The 24,253-nt window shown below is 36.9% G+C and overlaps 1 protein-coding gene across 13 annotated transcripts in view; it reads right to left on the reverse strand.

Moving 5' to 3' along the window:
• The window catches only part of smap1 (small ArfGAP 1), a 59,726-nt gene extending 36,513 nt beyond the window's left edge, over positions 1-23,213 (reverse strand). For 6 of the 13 annotated variants that reach the window (XM_090240069.1, XM_090240089.1, XM_090240081.1 and 3 more), the window contains exons 1-4: positions 22,397-22,692; positions 17,750-17,883; positions 17,061-17,146; positions 10,546-10,621 (exon numbers count right to left, since the gene is read on the reverse strand). In XM_090240069.1, the coding sequence (XP_090096195.1) occupies positions 10,546-10,621; positions 17,061-17,146; positions 17,750-17,883; positions 22,397-22,514 (414 nt within the window). In that variant the 5' untranslated portion in view covers positions 22,515-22,692. Of the gene's footprint in view, positions 1-10,545; positions 10,622-17,060; positions 17,147-17,749; positions 17,884-22,396 lie in introns of all 13 variants that reach the window. The other 7 variants (XM_090240013.1, XM_090240033.1, XM_036984688.2 and 4 more) reach the window with 6 other exon arrangements.
• Positions 23,214-24,253: the final 1,040 nt, after the last annotated feature.

Raw genomic sequence — 24,253 nt, forward strand, 5'->3', positions numbered from 1 at the left:
TATTTACTGTTAGATTAATACATCACTACTAGTGGTGGGTGGTATTATATTTACTGTTAGATTAATACATCACTACTAGTGGTGGTATTATATTTACTGTTAGATTAATACATCACTACTAGTGGTGGTATTATATTTACTGTTAGATTAATACATGACTACTAGTGGTGGGTGGTATTATATTTACTGTTAGATTAATACATGACTACTAGTGGTGGGTGGTATTATATTTACTGTTAGATTAATACATGACTACTAGCGGTGGTATTATATTTACTGTTAGATTAATACATGACTACTAGTGGTGGTATTATATTTACTGTTAGATTAATACATGACTACTAGTGGTGGTATTATATTTACTGTTAGATTAATACATGACTACTAGTGGTGGTATTATATTTACTGTTAGATTAATACATGACTACTAGCGGTGGTATTATATTTACTGTTAGATTAATACATGACTACTAGTGGTGGTACTATATTTACTGTTAGATTAATACATGACTACTAGTGGAGGTATTATATTTACTGTTAGATTAATAGATGACTACTAGTGGTAGTATTATATTTACTGTTAGATTAATACATCACTACTAGTGGTGGGTGGTATTATATTTACTGTTAGATTAATACATGACTACTAGTGGTGGGTGGTATTATATTTACTGTTAGATTAATACATCACTACTAGTGGTGGTATTATATTTACTGTTAGATTAATACATCACTACTAGTGGTGGGTGGTATTATATTTACTGTTAGATTAATACATGACTACTAGTGGTGATATTATATTTACTGTTATATTAATATATCACTACTAGTGGTATTATATTTACTGTTAGATTAATACATCACTACTAGCGGTGGGTGGTATTATATTTACTGTTAGATTAATACATGACTACTAGTGGTGGTATTATATTTACTGTTAGATTAATACATCACTACTAGTGGTGGTATTATATTTACTGTTAGATTAATACATGACTACTAGTGGTGGGTGGTATTATATTTACTGTTAGATTAATACATGACTACTAGCGGTGGTATTATATTTACTGTTAGATTAATACATGACTACTAGCGGTATTATATTTACTGTTAGATTAATACATCACTACTAGCGGTATTATATTTACTGTTAGATTAATACATGACTACTAGTGGTGGGTGGTATTATATTTACTGTTAGATTAATACATCACTACTAGTGGTGGTATTATATTTACTGTTAGATTAATACATGACTACTAGCGGTATTATATTTACTGTTAGATTAATACATGACTACTAGTGGTGGGTGGTATTATATTTACTGTTAGATTAATACATCACTACTAGTGGTGGTATTATATTTACTGTTAGATTAATACATGACTACTAGTGGTGGTATTATAGTTACTGTTAGATTAATACATCACTACTAGTGGTGGTATTATATTTACTGTTAGATTAATACATGACTACTAGCGGTGGTATTATATTTACTGTTATATTAATATATCACTACTAGTGGTATTATATTTACTGTTAGATTAATACATCACTACTAGTGGTGGTATTATATTTACTGTTAGATTAATACATCACTACTAGTGGTGGGTGGTATTATATTTACTGTTAGATTAATACATGACTACTAGTGGTGATATTATATTTACTGTTATATTAATATATCACTACTAGTGGTATTATATTTACTGTTAGATTAACACATCACTACTAGCGGTGGTATTATATTTACTGTTAGATTAATACATCACTACTAGTGGTGGGTGGTATTATATTTACTGTTAGATTAATACATCACTACTAGTGGTATTATATTTACTGTTAGATTCATACATCACTACTAGTGGTGGGTGGTATTATATTTACTGTTAGATTAATACATCACTACTAGTGGTATTATATTTACAGTTAGATTAATACATGACTACCAGTGGTGGTATTATATTTACTGTTAGATTAATACATGACTACTAGTGGTGGAATTATATTTACTGTTAGATTAATACATCACTACTAGCGGTGGTATTATATTTACTGTTAGATTAATACATGACTACTAGTGGTGGTATTATATTTACTGTTAGATTAATACATGACTACTAGTGGTGGGTGGTATTATATTTACTGTTAGATTAATACATCACTACTAGTGGTGGTATTATATTTACTGTTAGATTAATACATCACTACTAGTGGTGGTATTATATTTACTGTTAGATTAATACATGACTACTAGTGGTGGTATTATATTTACTGTTAGATTAATACATCACTACTAGTGGTGGGTGGTATTATATTTACTGTTAGATTAATACATGACTACTAGTGGTGGTATTATATTTACTGTTAGATTAATACATGACTACTAGTGGTGGTATTATATTTACTGTTAGATTAATACATGACTACTAGTGGTGGTATTATATTTACTGTTAGATTAATACATGACTACTAGTGGTGGTATTATATTTACTGTTAGATTAATACATGACTACCAGTGGTGGTATTATATTTACTGTTAGATTAATACATCACTACTAGTGGTGGTATTATATTTACTGTTAGATTAATACATCACTACTAGCGGTGGTATTATATTTACTGTTAGATTAATACATGACTACTAGTGGTGGTATTATATTTACTGTTAGATTAATACATGACTACCAGTGGTGGTATTATATTTACTGTTAGATTAATACATCACTACTAGTGGTGGGTGGTATTATATTTACTGTTAGATTAATACATGACTACTAGCGGTGGTATTAAATTTACTGTTAGATTAATGGATGACTACTAGTGGTGGGTAGTATTATATTTACTGTTAGATTAATACATCACTACTAGCGGTGGTATTATATTTACTGTTAGATTAATACATCACTACTAGTGGTGGTATTATATTTACTGTTAGATGAATACATCACTACTAGCGGTGGTATTATATTTACTGTTAGATTAATACATGACTACTAGTGGTGGGTAGTATCATATTTACTGTTAGATTAATACATCACTACTAGTGGTGGTATTATATTTACTGTTAGATTAATACATGACTACTAGTGGTGGGTAGTATCATATTTACTGTTAGATTAATACATCACTACTAGTGGTGGTATTATATTTACTGTTAGATTAATACATGACTACTAGTGGTGGTATTATATTTACTGTTAGATTAATACATCACTACTAGTGGTGGTATTAGATTTACTGTTAGATTAATACATGACTACTAGTGGTGGTATTATATTTACTGTTAGATGAATACATCACTACTAGTGGTGGTATTATATTTACTGTTAGATGAATACATCACTACTAGTGGTGGTATTATATTTACTGTTAGATTAATACATGACTACTAGTGGTGGTATTATATTTACTGTTAGATTAATACATGACTACTAGTGGTGGTATTATATTTACTGTTAGATTAATACATCACTACTAGCGGTGGTATTATACTTACTGTTAGATTAATACATGACTACTAGTGGTGGTATTATATTTACTGTTAGATTAATACATGACTACTAGTGGTGGTATTATATTTACTGTTAGATTAATACATCACTACTAGTGGTGGTATTATATTTACTGTTCGATTAATACATCACTACTAGTGGTGGTATTATATTTACTGTTAGATTAATACATGACTACTAGTGGTGGTATTATATTTACTGTTAGATTAATACATGACTACTAGTGGTGGTATTATATTTACTGTTAGATTAATACATGACTACTAGTGGTGGTATTATATTTACTGTTAGATTAATACATGACTACTAGTGGTGGTATTATATTTACTGTTAGATTAATACATGACTACTAGTGGTGGGTGGTATTATATTTACTGTTAGATTAATACATGACTACTAGTGGTGGGTGGTATTATATTTACTGTTAGATTAATACATGACTACTAGTGGTGTTATTATATTTACTGTTAGATTAATACATGACTACTAGTGGTGGTATTATATTTACTGTTAGATTAATACATGACTACTAGTGGTGGTATTATATTTACTGTTAGATTAATACATGACTACTAGTGGTGGTATTATATTTACTGTTAGATTAATACATGACTACTAGTGGTGGTATTATATTTACTGTTAGATTAATACATGACTACTAGTGGTGGTATTATATTTACTGTTAGATTAATACATGACTACTAGTGGTGGTATTATATTTACTGTTAGATTAATACATGACTACTAGTGGTGGTATTATATTTACTGTTAGATTAATACATGAGTACTAGTGGTTGTATTATATTTACTGTTAGATTAATACATCACTACTAGTGGTGGGTGGTATTATATTTACTGTTAGATTAATACATGACTACTAGTGGTGGGTGGTATTATATTTACTGTTAGATTAATACATCACTACTAGTGGTGGTATTATATTTACTGTTAGATTAATACATGACTACTAGTGGTGATATTATATTTACTGTTAGATTAATACATGACTACTAGTGGTGGTATTATATTTACTGTTAGATTAATACATGACTACTAGTGGTGGTATTATATTTACTGTTAGATTAATACATCACTACTAGTGGTGGTATTATATTTACTGTTAGATTAATACATCACTACTAGTGGTATTATATTTACTGTTAGATTCATACATCACTACTAGTGGTGGGTGGTATTATATTTACTGTTAGATTAATACATCACTACTAGTGGTGGTATTATATTTACTGTTAGATTAATACATCACTACTAGTGGTGGTATTATATTTACTGTTAGATTAATACATGACTACTAGTGGTGGTATTATATTTACTGTTAGATGAATACATCACTACTAGTGGTGGTATTATATTTACTGTTAGATGAATACATCACTACTAGTGGTGGTATTATATTTACTGTTAGATGAATACATGACTACTAGTGGTGGTATTATATTTACTGTTAGATTAATACATGACTACTAGTGGTGGTATTATATTTACTGTTAGATTAATACATGACTACTAGTGGTGGTATTATATTTACTGTTAGATTAATACATCACTACTAGTGGTGGTATTATATTTACTGTTCGATTAATACATCACTACTAGTGGTGGTATTATATTTACTGTTAGATTAATACATGACTACTAGTGGTGGTATTATATTTACTGTTAGATTAATACATGACTACTAGTGGTGGTATTATATTTACTGTTAGATTAATACATGACTACTAGTGGTGGTATTATATTTACTGTTAGATTAATACATGACTACTAGTGGTGGGTGGTATTATATTTACTGTTAGATTAATACATGACTACTAGTGGTGGGTGGTATTATATTTACTGTTAGATTAATACATGACTACTAGTGGTGGTATTATATTTACTGTTAGATTAATACATGACTACTAGTGGTGGTATTATATTTACTGTTAGATTAATACATGACTACTAGTGGTGGTATTATATTTACTGTTAGATTAATACATGACTACTAGTGGTGGTATTATATTTACTGTTAGATTAATACATGACTACTAGTGGTGGTATTATATTTACTGTTAGATTAATACATGACTACTAGTGGTGGTATTATATTTACTGTTAGATTAATACATGACTACTAGTGGTGGTATTATATTTACTGTTAGATTAATACATGACTACTAGTGGTGGTATTATATTTACTGTTAGATTAATACATGAGTACTAGTGGTTGTATTATATTTACTGTTAGATTAATACATCACTACTAGTGGTGGGTGGTATTATATTTACTGTTAGATTAATACATGACTACTAGTGGTGGGTGGTATTATATTTACTGTTAGATTAATACATCACTACTAGTGGTGGTATTATATTTACTGTTAGATTAATACATGACTACTAGTGGTGATATTATATTTACTGTTAGATTAATACATGACTACTAGTGGTGGTATTATATTTACTGTTAGATTAATACATGACTACTAGTGGTGGTATTATATTTACTGTTAGATTAATACATCACTACTAGTGGTGGTATTATATTTACTGTTAGATTAATACATCACTACTAGTGGTATTATATTTACTGTTAGATTCATACATCACTACTAGTGGTGGGTGGTATTATATTTACTGTTAGATTAATACATCACTACTAGTGGTGGTATTATATTTACTGTTAGATTAATACATCACTACTAGTGGTGGTATTATATTTACTGTTAGATTAATACATCACTACTAGTGGTGGGTGGTATTATATTTACTGTTAGATTAATACATGACTACTAGTGGTGGGTGGTATTATATTTACTGTTAGATTAATACATCACTACTAGTGGTGGTATTATATTTACTGTTAGATTAATACATGACTACTAGTGGTGGTATTATATTTACTGTTAGATTAATACATGACTACTAGTGGTGGTATTATATTTACTGTTAGATTAATACATGACTACCAGTGGTGGTATTATATTTACTGTTAGATTAATACATCACTACTAGTGGTGGTATTATATTTACTGTTAGATTAATACATCACTACTAGCGGTGGTATTATATTTACTGTTAGATTAATACATGACTACTAGTGGTGGTATTATATTTACTGTTAGATTAATACATGACTACCAGTGGTGGTATTATATTTACTGTTAGATTAATACATCACTACTAGTGGTGGGTGGTATTATATTTACTGTTAGATTAATACATGACTACTAGCGGTGGTATTAAATTTACTGTTAGATTAATGGATGACTACTAGTGGTGGGTAGTATTATATTTACTGTTAGATTAATACATCACTACTAGTGGTGGGTGGTATTATATTTACTGTTAGATTAATACATGACTACTAGTGGTGGGTGGTATTATATTTACTGTTAGATTAATACATCACTACTAGTGGTGGTATTATATTTACTGTTAGATTAATACATGACTACTAGTGGTGATATTATATTTACTGTTAGATTAATACATGACTACTAGTGGTGGTATTATATTTACTGTTAGATTAATACATGACTACTAGTGGTGGTATTATATTTACTGTTAGATTAATACATCACTACTAGTGGTGGTATTATATTTACTGTTAGATTAATACATCACTACTAGTGGTATTATATTTACTGTTAGATTCATACATCACTACTAGTGGTGGGTGGTATTATATTTACTGTTAGATTAATACATCACTACTAGTGGTGGTATTATATTTACTGTTAGATTAATACATCACTACTAGTGGTGGTATTATATTTACTGTTAGATTAATACATCACTACTAGTGGTGGGTGGTATTATATTTACTGTTAGATTAATACATGACTACTAGTGGTGGGTGGTATTATATTTACTGTTAGATTAATACATCACTACTAGTGGTGGTATTATATTTACTGTTAGATTAATACATGACTACTAGTGGTGGTATTATATTTACTGTTAGATTAATACATGACTACTAGTGGTGGTATTATATTTACTGTTAGATTAATACATGACTACCAGTGGTGGTATTATATTTACTGTTAGATTAATACATCACTACTAGTGGTGGTATTATATTTACTGTTAGATTAATACATCACTACTAGCGGTGGTATTATATTTACTGTTAGATTAATACATGACTACTAGTGGTGGTATTATATTTACTGTTAGATTAATACATGACTACCAGTGGTGGTATTATATTTACTGTTAGATTAATACATCACTACTAGTGGTGGGTGGTATTATATTTACTGTTAGATTAATACATGACTACTAGCGGTGGTATTAAATTTACTGTTAGATTAATGGATGACTACTAGTGGTGGGTAGTATTATATTTACTGTTAGATTAATACATCACTACTAGCGGTGGTATTATATTTACTGTTAGATTAATACATCACTACTAGTGGTGGTATTATATTTACTGTTAGATGAATACATCACTACTAGCGGTGGTATTATATTTACTGTTAGATTAATACATGACTACTAGTGGTGGGTAGTATCATATTTACTGTTAGATTAATACATCACTACTAGTGGTGGTATTAGATTTACTGTTAGATTAATACATGACTACTAGTGGTGGTATTATATTTACTGTTAGATGAATACATCACTACTAGTGGTGGTATTATATTTACTGTTAGATGAATACATCACTACTAGTGGTGGTATTATATTTACTGTTAGATTAATACATGACTACTAGTGGTGGTATTATATTTACTGTTAGATTAATACATGACTACTAGTGGTGGTATTATATTTACTGTTAGATTAATACATCACTACTAGCGGTGGTATTATACTTACTGTTAGATTAATACATGACTACTAGTGGTGGTATTATATTTACTGTTAGATTAATACATCACTACTAGCGGTGGTATTATATTTACTGTTAGATTAATACATGACTACTAGTGGTGGGTGGTATTATATTTACTGTTAGATTAATACATCACTACTAGTGGTGGTATTATATTTACTGTTCGATTAATACATGACTACTAGTGGTGGTATTATATTTACTGTTAGATTAATACATGACTACTAGTGGTGGTATTATATTTACTGTTAGATTAATACATGACTACTAGTGGTGGTATTATATTTACTGTTAGATTAATACATGACTACTAGTGGTGGTATTATATTTACTGTTAGATTAATACATGACTACTAGTGGTGGTATTATATTTACTGTTAGATTAATACATGACTACTAGTGGTGGGTGGTATTATATTTACTGTTAGATTAATACATGACTACTAGTGGTGGTATTATATTTACTGTTAGATTAATACATGACTACTAGTGGTGGTATTATATTTACTGTTAGATTAATACATGACTACTAGTGGTGGTATTATATTTACTGTTAGATTAATACATGAGTACTAGTGGTTGTATTATATTTACTGTTAGATTAATACATCACTACTAGTGGTGGGTGGTATTATATTTACTGTTAGATTAATACATGACTACTAGTGGTGGGTGGTATTATATTTACTGTTAGATTAATACATCACTACTAGTGGTGGTATTATATTTACTGTTAGATTAATACATGACTACTAGTGGTGATATTATATTTACTGTTAGATTAATACATGACTACTAGTGGTGGTATTATATTTACTGTTAGATTAATACATGACTACTAGTGGTGGTATTATATTTACTGTTAGATTAATACATCACTACTAGTGGTGGTATTATATTTACTGTTAGATTAATACATCACTACTAGTGGTGGTATTATATTTACTGTTAGATTAATACATCACTACTAGTGGTGGTATTATATTTACTGTTAGATTAATACATGACTACTAGTGGTGGTATTATATTTACTGTTAGATTAATACATCACTACTAGTGGTGGTATTATATTTACTGTTAGATTAATACATCACTACTAGTGGTGGTATTATATTTACTGTTAGATTAATACATCACTACTAGTGGTGGTATTATATTTACTGTTAGATTAATACATGAGTACTAGTGGACAAAAGACAAATCACTGGATTAGGTTGCACATCAAATTATCTTGAACCATGCATTCCTGCTTGGACATGTTAGATGAAACCACGTATTATTATTCTTTTTTAAATAGCCTACAATCTCAATAGTCTATTACACACAGTCTAAAGCACTGCAGATTACTTTCCAAGGTGAATGACAAATGTTTTCCATTGCGTGATGCCGCTTCGTTTTCTACTGGTGCGACAAAATCATGGGCTGGAGCCACTGAAAAAGTTGGAGCCCTGTCAAGAGGTCAGATTTATGTGTTCTTCTGCCAATTTGGCTGTTGGGGAGAAAATCACACGATAGGAAGTCATGCAGAAAAAGATGTTGGTAGGACAAGGCTGTGTATGTTTGTGCACAAAGACTATAGATTCATGGGGCAATACAAATGTGACGTGACTAATATGTTACTAGTTGACTAAAAATGGCCCGTTTGTCATTTTGACAATAACTACACTAAATCAAAACGACAAAAATGTGACTTAATTCTATTTTAGACAAAATGACTAAGATTTGTTTTTAAAGGGTGTCAAAATGAACACTGCAGCCAGCCACACAAACATGCCTCTCACAAAGACCTCCCATTCACATACAAACCCCACACAAAACATGCCTCTCACAAAGACCTCCCATTCACATACAAACATGCCTCTCACAAAGAACTCCCATTCACATACAAACCCCACACAAACATGCCTCTCACAAAGACCTCCCATTCACATACAAACATGCCTCTCACAAAGACCTCCCATTCACATACAAACCCCACACAAACATGCCTCTCACAAAGAACTCCCATTCACATACAAACCCCACACAAACATGCCTCTCACAAAGAACTCCCATTCACATACAAACCCCACACAAATAATGTTATGTACACAGACACACACCAATTATTTGTGCCGATTGCTGTGTAACAGATCAGTGTTGTGGACAGTGTGTGTGTGTGTGTGTATACACACTTACTGAAGCTGTTTTGAGGCCATTCTGGTCGTAGTATTTCTTCCTTTCGTACTTATCCCGGATGAAGAACTCTACTGCTCTGAGGTCAGGGGTTAAGGAATGACACTGTAGTACACACACACACACAATCCCAGTCACACACTGCTATGTCTTACTATAGTGGCTTCAGAAAGTATTCACACCCCTTAACTTTTTCTACATTTTGTTGTGTTACAGACTGATTAGATTGAGATTGTGTGTCACTGGCCTCCACACATTACCCCATAACATCGAAGTGGAACTATGTCTAATGTCTAAAGACAGTCAATAAGTATTCCTGTGTTACAGCACGCCTAAATAAGTTCAGGAGTAAAAATGTGCTGAACAAGTCACACAATAAGTTGCATGGACTCACTCTGTGTGCAATAGTGTTTAACGTGAGTTTTGAATGACTACCTCATCTGTGTACCCCACCACATACAATTATCCGTCAGTTCCCTCAGTCAAGCAGTGAATTTCAAACACAGACTGAACCACAAAGACCGGAGAGGTTTCCAATGCCTAGCAAAGAAGGACGTTATTGGTAGATGGGTAAAGAAAAACACAAAGAATATCCCTTTGAGCATGGTGAAGATAATAATGACACTTTGGATGGCGTATCAATACACCCAGTTACTATGAAAGTTACAGGCGTCCTTCCTTAGTCAGTTGCCGGAGAGGACGATAACCGCTCAGGGATTTCATCACGAGGGCAATTGTGATCAACAGTAGTTCCTCCACAATACTAACCAAAATTCCAGACTGAAAGGAAGGAAACCTGTACCGAATAAAAAAATATTCCAAAACATGCATCCTTTTTGCAATAAAGTGACAAAGAAATTAACTGTGTGTCCTGAATAAAGTGTTATGTTTGGTACAAATCCAACACGACACACCACTCTTCCTATTTTCAAGCATGGTGGTGGCTGCATCATGTTATGGGTATGCTTGTAATCAGCAAGGACTAGGAAGTTTTCCAGGATTAACAGAACTGGAATACAGTTAAGCACAGGCGAAATCCTAGACAAAAACCTGGTTCAGTCTGCTTTCCAACAGACACTGGGAGACAAATTCACCTTTCAGCAGGACAAGAACCTAAAACAAGGCCAAATATACACTGGAGTTGCTTACCAAGATGGCATTGAATGTTTCTGAATGGCCTAATTACAGAGGCAGGGGAGGAAAGAAAGGGAAAGACTGAAATTCACAACGCAGAAAAACAAGCGAAGGAAGGGAGGTCGCTGTCAAAGCAGGCCCAAATACCCTCAAGAAAAAGTGGTGTGTGAATATATTCGGATGCTGCTCCTGTAGGCACATCTTTATTCATGCTGGAATTTACATGGAGACGAGTCAGAGGCCAGAGCTGAAGGGGGAGGGGGAAAGAAAGACAGACAGAATGCAATGTCAGTAATATTTGCCAATATGTTTTGGCTTTCATACCATGCCATGAGGCCTATCAGTCATATTGAGAGTTCCCTACTACTATTGATTTAGTTTATTATTATTATTCACATTGTTGTTGCTGTTAGTGGTAATACTTTTTCCACAACTACAATTAGTACTGATGTCTTATTGCTGTTAGTGGTAATACTATTTCCACAACTACGATTATTACTGATGTCTTATTGCTGTTAGTGGTAATACTTTTTCCACAACTACAATTATTACTTATGTCTTATTGCTGTTAGTGGTAATACTTTTTCCACAACTACAATTATTACTTATGTCTTATTGCTGTTAGTGGTAATACTTTTTCCACAACTACAATTATTACTTATGTCTTATTGCTGTTAGTGGTAATACTATTTCCACAACTACGATTAGTACTGATGCCTTATTGCTGTTGCTGTTAGTGGTAATACTATTTCCACAACTACGATTAGTACTGATGTCTTATTGCTGTTAGTGGTAATACTATTTCCACAACTACGATTATTACTGATGCCTATTGCTGTTGCTGTTAGTGGTAATACTATTTCCACAACTACGATTAGTACTGATGTCTTATTGCTGTTAGTGGTAATACTATTTCCACAACTACGATTATTACTGATGTCTTATTGCTGTTAGTGGTAATACTATTTCCACAACTACGATTAGTACTGATGTCTTATTGCTGTTGCTGTTAGTGGTAATACTATTTCCACAACTACAATTATTACTGATGTCTTATTGCTGTTGCTGTTAGTGGTAATACTATTTCCACAACTACAATTATTACTGATGTCTTATTGCTGTTAGTGGTAATACTATTTCCACAACTACGATTATTACTGATGTCTTATTGCTGTTAGTGGTAATACTATTTCCACAATTACGATTATTACTGATGTCTTATTGCTGTTGCTGTTAGTGGTAATACTATTTCCACAACTACAATTAGTACTGATGTCTTATTGCTGTTAGTGGTAATACTATTTCCACAATTACGATTATTACTGATGTCTTATTGCTGTTAGTGGTAATACTATTTCCACAACTACGATTAGTACTGATGTCTTATTGCTGTTAGTGGTAATACTATTTCCACAACTACGATTATTACTGATGTCTTATTGCTGTTAGTGGTAATACTATTTCCACAACTACGATTATTACTGATGTCTTATTGCTGTTAGTGGTAATACTATTTCCACAACTACGATTATTACTGATGTCTTATTGCTGTTAGTGCTAATACTATTTCCACAACTACGATTAGTACTGATGTCTTATTGTTGTTAGTGGTAATACTATTTCCACAATTACGATTATTACTGATGTCTTATTGCTGTTAGTGGTAATACTATTTCCACAACTACAATTAGTACTGATGTCTTATTGCTGTTAGTGGTAATACTATTTCCACAATTACGATTATTACTGATGTCTTATTGCTGTTGCTGTTAGTGGTAATACTATTTCCACAATTACGATTATTACTGATGTCTTATTGCTGTTAGTGGTAATACTATTTCCACAACTACAATTATTACTGATATCTTATTGCTGTTAGTGGTAATACTATTTCCACAATTACGATTATTACTGATGTCTTATTGCTGTTAGCGGTAATACTATTTCCACAACTACAATTAGTACTGATGTCTTATTGCTGTTAGTGGTAATACTATTTCCACAATTACAATTATTACTGATGTCTTATTGCTGTTGCTGTTAGTGTTAATAATATTTCCACAACTACAATTATTACTGATGTCTTATTGCTGTTAGTTGTAATACTATTTCCACAATTACAATTATTACTGATGTCTTATTGCTGTTGCTGTTAGTGTTAATAATATTTCCACAACTACAATTATTACTGATGTCTTATTGCTGTTAGTTGTAATACTATTTCCACAATTACAATTATTACTGATGTCTTATTGCTGTTGCTGTTAGTGTTAATAATATTTCCACAACTACAATTATTACTGATGTCTTATTGCTGTTAGTTGTAATACTATTTCCACAATTACGATTATTACTGATGTCTTATTGCTGTTAGTGGTAATACTATTTCCACAACTACAATTATTACTGATGTCTTATTGCTGTTAGTTGTAATACTATTTCCACAATTACGATTATTACTGATGTCTTATTGCTGTTAGTGGTAATACTATTTCCACAACTACAATTATTACTGATGTCTTATTGCTGTTAGTGGTAATACTATTTCCACAATTACGATTATTACTGATGTCTTATTGCTGTTAGTGGTAATACTATTTCCACAACTACAATTAGTACTGATGTCTTATTGCTGTTAGTGGTAATACTATTTCCACAATTACGATTATTACTGATGTCTTATTGCTGTTGCTGTTAGTGGTAATACTATTTCCACAACTACGATTATTACTGATGTCTTATTGCTGTTGCTGTTAGTGGTAATACTATTTCCACAACTACAATTAGTACTGATGTCTTATTGCTGTTGCTGTTAGTGGTAATACTATTTCCACAACTATGATTATTACTGATGTCTTATTGCTGTTGCTGTTAGTGGTAATACTATTTCCACAACTACGATTATTACTGATGTCTTATTGCTGTTAGTGGTAATACTTTTTCCACAACTACGATTAGTACTGATGTCTTATTGCTGTTAGTGGTAATACTATTTCCACAACTACGATTATTACTGATGTCTTATTGCTGTTAGTGGTAATACTATTTCCACAACTACGATTATTACTGATGTCTTATTGCTGTTTGTCCCACCATTGTTGTGTGTGTACTTTGACAATGTACAGTACCAGTCAAAAGTTGACAACTACTCATTCAATGTTTTTTCTTTATTTTTACTATTTTGCAGAATAATAGTGAAGACATCAAATCTATGAACACATATGGAAACTAGTAAAAAAGAAAAAAAGAAATAGTATTAAAACAAATCTAAATACATTTTAGACTTTAGATTCTTCAAAGTAGCCACCCTTTGCCTTGATGACAGCGTTGCACACTCTTAGCGTTCTCTCAACCAGCTTCACTTGAAAATGATTTTCCAACAGTCTTGAAGGAGTTCCTACATATTCAGAGCACTTGTTGGCTGCTTTTCCTTCACTCTGCAGTCCAAATCATTCAAACCATCTCAAATGGGTTGAGGTTGGGTGATTGTGGAGGCCAGGTCATCTGATGCAGCAATCCATCACTCTTCTTCTTGGTCAAATAACCCTTACACAGCCTGGAGGTGTTTGGGCCATTGTCCTGTTGAAAAACAAATGATAGTCCCACTAAGCGCAAACCAGATGGGATGGCGTATTGCTGCAGAATGCTGTGGTAGTCATGCTGGTTAAGGGTGCCTTGAACTCTAAATAAATTACTGACAGTGTCCCAGCAAAGCACCCCCACACCTCCTCCTACATGATTCACGGTGGGAACCACACATGCAGAGATCATCAGTTCACCTACTCTGCGTCTCACAAAGACACGGCAGTTGGAACCAAAAATCTCAAATTTAGACACCGAAGACCAAAGGACGCACTTCCACCGGTCTAATGTCTATTACTTATGTTTCTTGGCCGAAGCAAGTCTCTTCTTCTTATTGGTGTCCTTTAGTAGTGTTTTCTTTGCAGCAATTCCATCATGAAGGTCTGATTCACGCAATCTCCTCTGAACAGTTGATGTTGAGATGTGTCTGTTACTTGAACTCTGTGAAGCATTTATTTGGGATGCAATTTCTGAGGCAGGTAACTCTAATGAATTTATCCTCTGCAGCAGAGGTAACTCTGGGTCTTCCTTTCCTGTGGCGGTCCTCATGAGAGACAGTTTCATCATAGCTCTTGATGGTTTTTGCGACTGCACTTGAAGAAACTTTTAAAAGGTCTTGAAATTTTCCAGATTACTTTAAGACATGAAGGTCAGTCAATGATAGACTGTCATTTCTCTTTGCTTATTTGAACTGTTCATGCCATAATGTGGACTTGGTCTTTTACCAAATAAGGCTATCTTCTGTATACCACCCCTACCATGTCACAACACAACTGATTGGCTCAGACGCATTAAGGAAAGAAAGAATTTCGACAAATGAACTTAAGGCACACCTGTTAATTGAAATGCATTCCAGGTGACTACCTCATGAAGCTGGTTGAGAGACTGCCAAGAGTGTGCAAAGCTGTCATCAAGGCAAAGGGTGGCTTCTTTGAAGAATCTCAAATATATTTTGATTTGTTTACTACATGATTACATGTGTTATTTCATATTTTTGATGTCACTATTATTCTACAATGTAGAAAATAAAGAAAAACCATAGAATGAGTAGGTCTCCAAACTTTTGACTGGTACTGTAAGTCATTTAACTTGCCATGTCAATAACGTCGACTGAATTGAATTTGAAAAGAGAGACAGAGAGACCAGCAAACCTGACAACGGAGAAGAAACAGAAAAGGAGATGGGCAAGATGGGAGTGAAGAAAAGACAGACAGACAAAGGAACCATGAAAAAGGAAAGGCACTTTAACAAAAAAAGGTGAGGGGGAGAAGGACAACATGAAAGCAAAGCACACCGCCTTATTTCAAATGCGCCAACTACCCACACAATGAATACGTAGGCCTACACATTTGACCTACCTACCAATTAGTCTAGCTAGCTCGACCCCTACGGCTTTGAACTACTGTCAGTACTAGCAGGAGCCATCAAAAAGGAAAAACTGATGCCCATCCCCCGAAAAGGCTAGCTACCAGATGATTTATTAGACTTGAACCAGGCAGACCGTGTGAATTCAGTCCGAGTTTGAACAGGAACAGCTGTTATTAAGAACACACAGCTGTCCTGTCAGAACAGCAGGCAGCCCAGCTCCCATGTTGCATTGCACTCTCCAATACAACCCAGGCACGCAAAGGTGCCGTGTCCAAATGTGTGTCTCATCACAACTGGGTCCAAAGTGACATGGGAAGAGGAACTGTGTTGTGATGGGTGCTGGTCAAATGCAGATCAACACAGAGTGGTTCATCATTACTGAACACACACACACACACACACACACACACACACACAGGGAGAAGAGAGGATACTGGTCGGTCTGTGGACGTCTGAAGGTGTCTGGGAGGTGGGCTTCGTACAGCTGTTTGGCCTTGTTGTTCCCCATGTCTACCATACTCTACACACACAGGGGAGAGAGATAACAGCCTTCAATATATCATTAGACATCTCTAGCTTCGTAATGCATCACATATTCAAGCAGAGGGCAAAGGTCTTCAAAACAAATGGAATTTAAAGGAAGTGAGAAAGTGTCACCACAACTGCTTTGAAATGTTATATTTACATTCTAGTCGGTTTGTATTTGGTAATGACACACATACACAAACAGGCAGGCAGGCAGGCAGCCCCCCCCCCCCACACACACACACACACTGAAGATAAATGCCACAGGAAGATGAGGAGAAAGATGGATTTGATAGGAGGAATGAATGATCTAAAGTTGGAATAATTACCCATCGGGAATTAATTAGCCATTAAAACAGCAATTAACATTCAGAGAGAAACGCAAGCTCCATCTACCCTGACAGACAACTCCTCAACAAACCACAGACAGGCCTACACTTTGGGTTTAATTTTAAACCCCCCCCCAATCCTCAAACACACCATTTTTTTCTTCATCTGTCTAATGCTCACACACACACACACCCTCAGCCGCAAACAGAACACAACACCCCAAAAACCACCCACAGACCTCATTGCCCGTCACACACCCCCATGGTACCTGGATTTGTTCTTGGGTCCATTGGTCCAGGTTGACAGATTTGACTCTGGAGATGTGGACGCCCAGGTTCCTGTGGATGCCAGCACAGCGGATACACATGAAGACCCCCAGGTTCCACGACGCCCATCGCGGACCTACACAGAAGCAGACACACACACCGTTATTATTCTGCTACTGTACCAACTCCAGGAGTGTAATAGTTTTTGTTCCAGCCCAGCACTAAAACACTGATTCATTCAATTAGGCTAAGCGTGGTCCAGACTAAAGAGCATTGATTAGCTGATTAGTCAGAACCCCCTGCCAAAGATCAGCCACTGACTGACTATAGACCTGATCTGCCAACCTAACAAACACATCCCCCCCCCCCCCCCCCCACACACACACACACACCCCTAGAGCCTCGGTGAGTGACAGTGTAGCTTTCAAACTAGTGGAGACAAGCAGCCAAGCTTGAAATTAAGGCCACTGCCATCAAACTGAGGACAGGGCTTGGTGTGTGTGTGTGTGTGTGTGTGTGTGTGTGTGTGTGTGTGTGTAGAACAGGGAAGCTGGTGGCTGTAGAAGACAGTTCTCCAGAAGACACTGACAGGTCGTCTCAGCAACTTCCTACTCCTGGACTTGTCTGTGTCACCATTGTTCAAAGCTGTGGAAAATTAAATCCACCCAATCAATGACAAGTGCTTGAGGAACAAGTTGCAGTAGATCAAGTTGCACTCAACCACTGATACAGGGTTAGGCTAGATATTTGTCACCCCCCTGACATGATCTAAGATCAGATAGGGCCTAAAGGTTAGTATTAGCAGGCCTATCTGATCTTAGATTTGTGGGTAGGGGGACAACTTCTACCTCTAGCACTGGAGAACAGCGCTCTGCTGCTCCCTGGTGGTGGCTGGATGCAGTGCAGTCCAGGTTGGATTGCAAGGCTGTGGCACTAGTCCCCAGAGAAGGCCAGCCGTGTTCAGAGAAGGACTGCAGCTACTCACACAGCATACACATATTCTACAAGCATGAATGGAACATGGGTAAATACTAGGGGTGAGCATCCTCCGTTTCAAGGGTAATTCCATACGCATCTAGATAGACTGCCTCTGATATGGTACAGGAACGATACCCTTTCGAACTCAAATGTTTCATTAGAGGAATGAAAAAATGCATTTCGGTTCGACATGATGCGGTTCAATGTATTAACATTTGTTGCATAAAGACATTCACTTAATCCACTGCTGACGAGCCTCAGAGCTGGATCTGTCAGAGCCGACTCCTCTGAGCTGTGTGTCAATGATGTCTATGTTGAACGCAGGCACCTGGTCCTGTATCCACAAAGCATCTCAGAGTACCAGAGCTGATCTAGGATCTGTCTATATTAGTCTTATTCATTATGATCTAAAAGGCAAGACTCATCCTAGATCAGCACTGCTACTCAGATGCTTTGTAGATACTGGCTCTGAGCCATAGGGCCGACTGGGCATCTACCACCCTGTTATCAGATAACATTCAAATTACTAGGTTACTTCTGTCCTCTGAAGAAAATGAAGTAACACAAAGTATTGGGTTGAGAGATCATAAAATGAGGCTTCCTCTCCATCGAGTCCCTGACTTTCACCCACTGAGTTATTGGGCTTCTGGCACCACCTATTGGTGATAAGAGGAACAGTCGGCAGGCCTCATGAGAACACAGGGAAGATGGGAGAGGTTTCTATATTTATGGAGCACTTTCTCACAAATGTTGAGAGATGTTGCTAATCCCTCTTGCAGAAACACTGGATTCCCTGAATAGTGGCTCACAAAAAGGTGCTTCACAAAAACATGCAGGATATCAAATCAAATGTATTTATATAGCGCTTCTTACATAAGCTGATATCTCAAAATGTTGCACAGAAACCCAACCTAAAACCCCAAACAGCAAGCAATGCAGGTGTAGAAGCAGACTAGGCGTCATCGTGTCAGGCTAACTTCAAGAGCCATACAATATATGGGCTTTGGCTCCCACAGGCATGCAGAGAGGCAGAGAGGGGGGGGGGGGGGGGGGTCAGAACAACCCTCTGTGCCCATCTGGCCTTCTTGCCAAGCTTGCCGTGCCAACACAGAAAAAATCATGCCAGCGCAGAGAGAGTGCCTCTGCCATGCCAGATGATAGCCTACCAATAAACACATGCTACGGTCCCAGCACAAGTAGGCAAGTCTAATGATCGAAAAGGAAAGCACTCTGTTCTAGCCGAGGTTTATGTGCCTTGAGACACAGCAACGGTAGAGGTATACACTAACATTTGTTCACACACACCCTGAGAATGTAGGGCAGTGTGCACACAGTGTTTACAGGCACAGAGACACAGGCGGGCAGGGTGGAATTACAGCTGAGCAGCTCAGGTGAGTCACTCGTCACACGGCAGTAGTCAAAGCTACGGGCCAACACCCCACCTATTCACCATTATTGCAGGTCTGTCACACATAGTCCTGGCTGTCTAGGAACACACACAACCTAGCCCCCCTCTCCCAGTTTCACTGCAGAGGTGGAAATGAAACGAGAGGTATTCTTCCTGTGTGGTCTGGGTTTAGTAGGCTAGGCACAACAAAGCCAACTGATAGTGTGTGATCAGATGGAGCTTGATGATGTAACCTATGAGCCACACCCACCCGGCCTGGGCCAGCCTATCAGAGGGCTGCTCTACCAGTCATGGGTTAACATGCCTCTGGGGTGTGTGTTGAGAGAGATGCCATCTCCCCCTTGCTAATACTAACTTCAGCACTAGCACAAAGGGCAGATACGTTGTATTGAGAGACATATTGACAGAATGAGACAGTGCAACATGTCTGTGCCAGCTTGCGTATTTTACTAAATAGTGAGTGAAGCGAGAGTGCCTCAGGCCCTTGTTACTCAGTGACGTCTGAAGTCAAATGACTATCAACCCTTACTGCAGCATGACAACACGGAGGAAGAAAGCAGCTGAAAATATCTTCCTCTGATTGCAGAGAAGAGTTGACCCCTAAGCCTGATGAAGGTCTTACCACTAATTCCCAAGTGTATAGTCCAGACTCCAAACAACCCCAGCTCTGATCTCAAAGGCATGGATATTGGTAAACGCAACATGGTGGAGACTGTCCTGAAACCTGAGTTGTAGGTGGGAAGCCATTAAAACAGAAACACACTTATTTGCCCCATCTTGTAGGCCATGGAAGGAGAAGCAGTGAAGGGTGCTGGGTAATTTTCCTTGCCCATTGCGTGGACACTGGAGACATAGAAACCAGAGCTTAGGCAATGAGAAGATAGAGAGAGGAGATAAGCAACACCCCAGTATAGAACGATCCCTCTCTCTCTCTCCCGCTTTCCTTCCATTTTCTCTAACACAGTGCTAAGAAATATGAGCTGACAGCAGCATCTCACAATCATAACCCATAGGCTATGCACACACACAATTTACAGGAACAAATGCCTCACGACACACACACACTTAAACACAACGTGGGCAGACGTAGAGACGGATGCAGCGTGAGCATTCACATATAAAGCACCCAAGGATGCAGCTTGAGTGGAGCTTTCACTTAATAAACAAACACTGACACTTCCTTTTACCTGACTGAGCTATAATTCAGCGTTACATAAAGCAGGATTACATAGGCTAAGAATAGAAAACAAATAGAACCATTCTACAGATTAGAGCCTGCCCAGGATATTTAGCAATGGGTGGGTGTATAGTGCACAAATTCGACAACACACTCCTGGGATAATACCCATGTAGGCTATACAATATATTGTATTCAGATGGAGGTGAATCTGGAATTTGAAAGAGCAATGTGTAGTGTGTGCCAGGTCAACTTTTGTGTCTGACAAAGGATAGTGCAAAGTTGTTGTCAGTTGTCACCTGTCCTCTTCCTGGATGTATCCCTCATTTTACAGCATCATCCATAAACTCTGCTGTTCATTGGCCCCATCTGTCAATCAAACAACCAGCATCCCCCAACCACGTGAGAACCAGTCTGGACTGGCCTCTCTCGGAGCTATGGCAACTACAGTCACATCTCAAAAGCCTAACTTTGAGACCAACCAGAGAAACTCTAGAGGGCAAAGCAGATAAGGACCCAGTGGTATGAAATATGGGCACGTCATGCTGTTGACTGATCAATGCTCGCATGGTCATGGTCAACACACTTGTAGCTGATAGTGAAATTAAAATAGGGACTGTCCATAAACGAAAGGTAAATGTTAGCAAAACACGTCATCATGACGCAAGAGGCATTCATTAATCACAGATGGGTGGTTCGCTGAACTGAATCAAAACCTGCTTGACAGTCACTGCTAGCTACATCAGGATTGTATGATCCGCCCTTATTGACTTGTGTGCTGGCAATACTGGAGACTGGTCTCCGACATTGTTTTTCCGCTCATAAATAAATTGGAGAGAAGGACATCGGAGCCAATACCTGCTTTTTGTGTTGCTTCCATCGTGCTAGGCTAGCAAGCTATCAACCCTGTCAAATGGAATGACCGGTGTACCTTGGCTAGCTAGCCAATGTCTGTTAGCATGCTCATTCACACTCAGGCAGAAGTCAAACTCCCATGTGTGGCTGGGTGGGATGGCGTATATGAAACCACAACCACTTGGTGGGTTAACCTAGCTTCACTGTCTGTATTTCAGCAGCAGAGATTACCTTTAGCCTCGCAGTCAGCGCAGTGCTTGTTGTCGTCCTCTCGGAGCATTTTGGACAGAATGGCCTGATGCTGCTCATTCAGTTTCTGGGCTTTCTCTCTCTCCGACCGCGTCGACATCTCTCAACAAGTTATGCTGCACTGTTCCTAAATAAAAACACCTACTGTACCCTTACCATCTGTGTCTAATTTACATGCATTAAAGGAAGACCATCCCTGGGTATGTGCAGCTTACTACAACCGTACTGCTCACAGCCAAGCTCAATATGGGGGCTAGTGTTCCGCTAGCAGTACCACTGAGTCGTCACTACTTACCCCAGCCATAAAGGTATAAACCACGCCTATTTCTACAATTTATATTCTTAAACACTGATTTGAAACATAACATTAACCCTAGCCTTCAACACATTGCTAACCTTGTGCCGAACTGTAAATGAAGACCGAAAGGCAAATTGTTTGTATTCATGAATGTTTACGATACAGACAATTTTGACTTTGTGGCTGTGTTAACTGATGGCAACCGTACAGACATGGGAACATCCGGCTTTGAATCTTTCAACTCCGTTGACTTTTATTTGCAATAAAGTGTAACTGCAGACATTGGCTGTGTTCGAGAGCATTAAAACCGTGATATATCATGGGTACATTGTGATTGACTGACTCATCTACAAATAATATTGAATAGTTATTTATGATGCAAGGTGATTTGTAGCTCAGTCAGTCTCACCTTTCGAACGCGCCCATCATCTCTCAGGCTCCCCACTATACTGCCACCTACTGGTGGGATAAGTTTAGACATCATCTCTCAGGCCCCTTTCTACACTGCAAGCTACTTACTGGTGGGTAAGTTTTTTAGACCATCTCTCAGGCCAATTTCTCAGGCCTCTCCAACGCCAAGACCCCTCAATGATATGACTATACTGCCACCTATTGGAAGGATTAGTTTTCGGTTTTGAATAAAATGGTCTGAATGAAACTTATCATAGGGTAAATCCATTTGAATTAGATCCCTTTTTGACAGAAACCCTTTTGATTTAAACAAAACGTTCAATACATGTCTGCCCATGAAAGAGGTGGTCAGAAAGTGACTTTTTGAACCTGAATGACGAAACATTCAGGAGATAAAGGGGCTCAGTTGACCCATTTTGAATACTCCACCATACCATAAGGCATCCATTTCTTCATCACCTGAAAAGATGAACGGTTGAGTTTGATATAACTTAAAAGCTTACAAACAGTGTTGTCTCGTGATTGATAGGGTTAATTGTGCAATGTTTTATCTTAAAATTGATGTGTAATCTGTTGATGTTGGAACCTGCGAAGGACACTGTGTACCGATGTCCTAGCCGAGCTAGCTAGCTCCTTCCCTCGTTGTAACATTAACAGACCTGACGGAAAACAGTGCTCGGCAGGCGGGGGCGAAGGACACTGTGTACCGATGTCCTAGCCGAGCTAGCTAGCTCCTTCCCTCGTTATAACATTAACAGACCTGACGGAAAACAGTGCTCGGCAGGCGGGGGCGAAGGACACTGTGTACCGATGTCCTAGCCGAGCTAGCTAGCTCCTTCCCTCGTTATAACATTAACAGACCTGACGGAAACAGTGCTCGGCAGGCGGGGGCGAAGGACACTGTGTACCGATGTCCTAGCCGAGCTAGCTAGCTCCTTCCCTCGTTATAACATTAACAGACCTGACGGAAAACAGTGCTCGGCAGGCGGGGGCGAAGGACACTGTGTACCGATGTCCTAGCCGAGCTAGCTAGCTCCTTCCCTCGTTATAACATTAACAGACCTGACGGAAACAGTGCTCGGCAGGCGGGGGCGAAGGACACTGTGCACCGGTCATGGGTTCATTGTGTA

Source organism: Oncorhynchus mykiss, chromosome 1 (genome assembly GCF_057628025.1).
Source record: "Oncorhynchus mykiss isolate SJ-2025 chromosome 1, ASM5762802v1, whole genome shotgun sequence".
Classification (NCBI taxonomy): domain Eukaryota; kingdom Metazoa; phylum Chordata; class Actinopteri; order Salmoniformes; family Salmonidae; genus Oncorhynchus; species Oncorhynchus mykiss.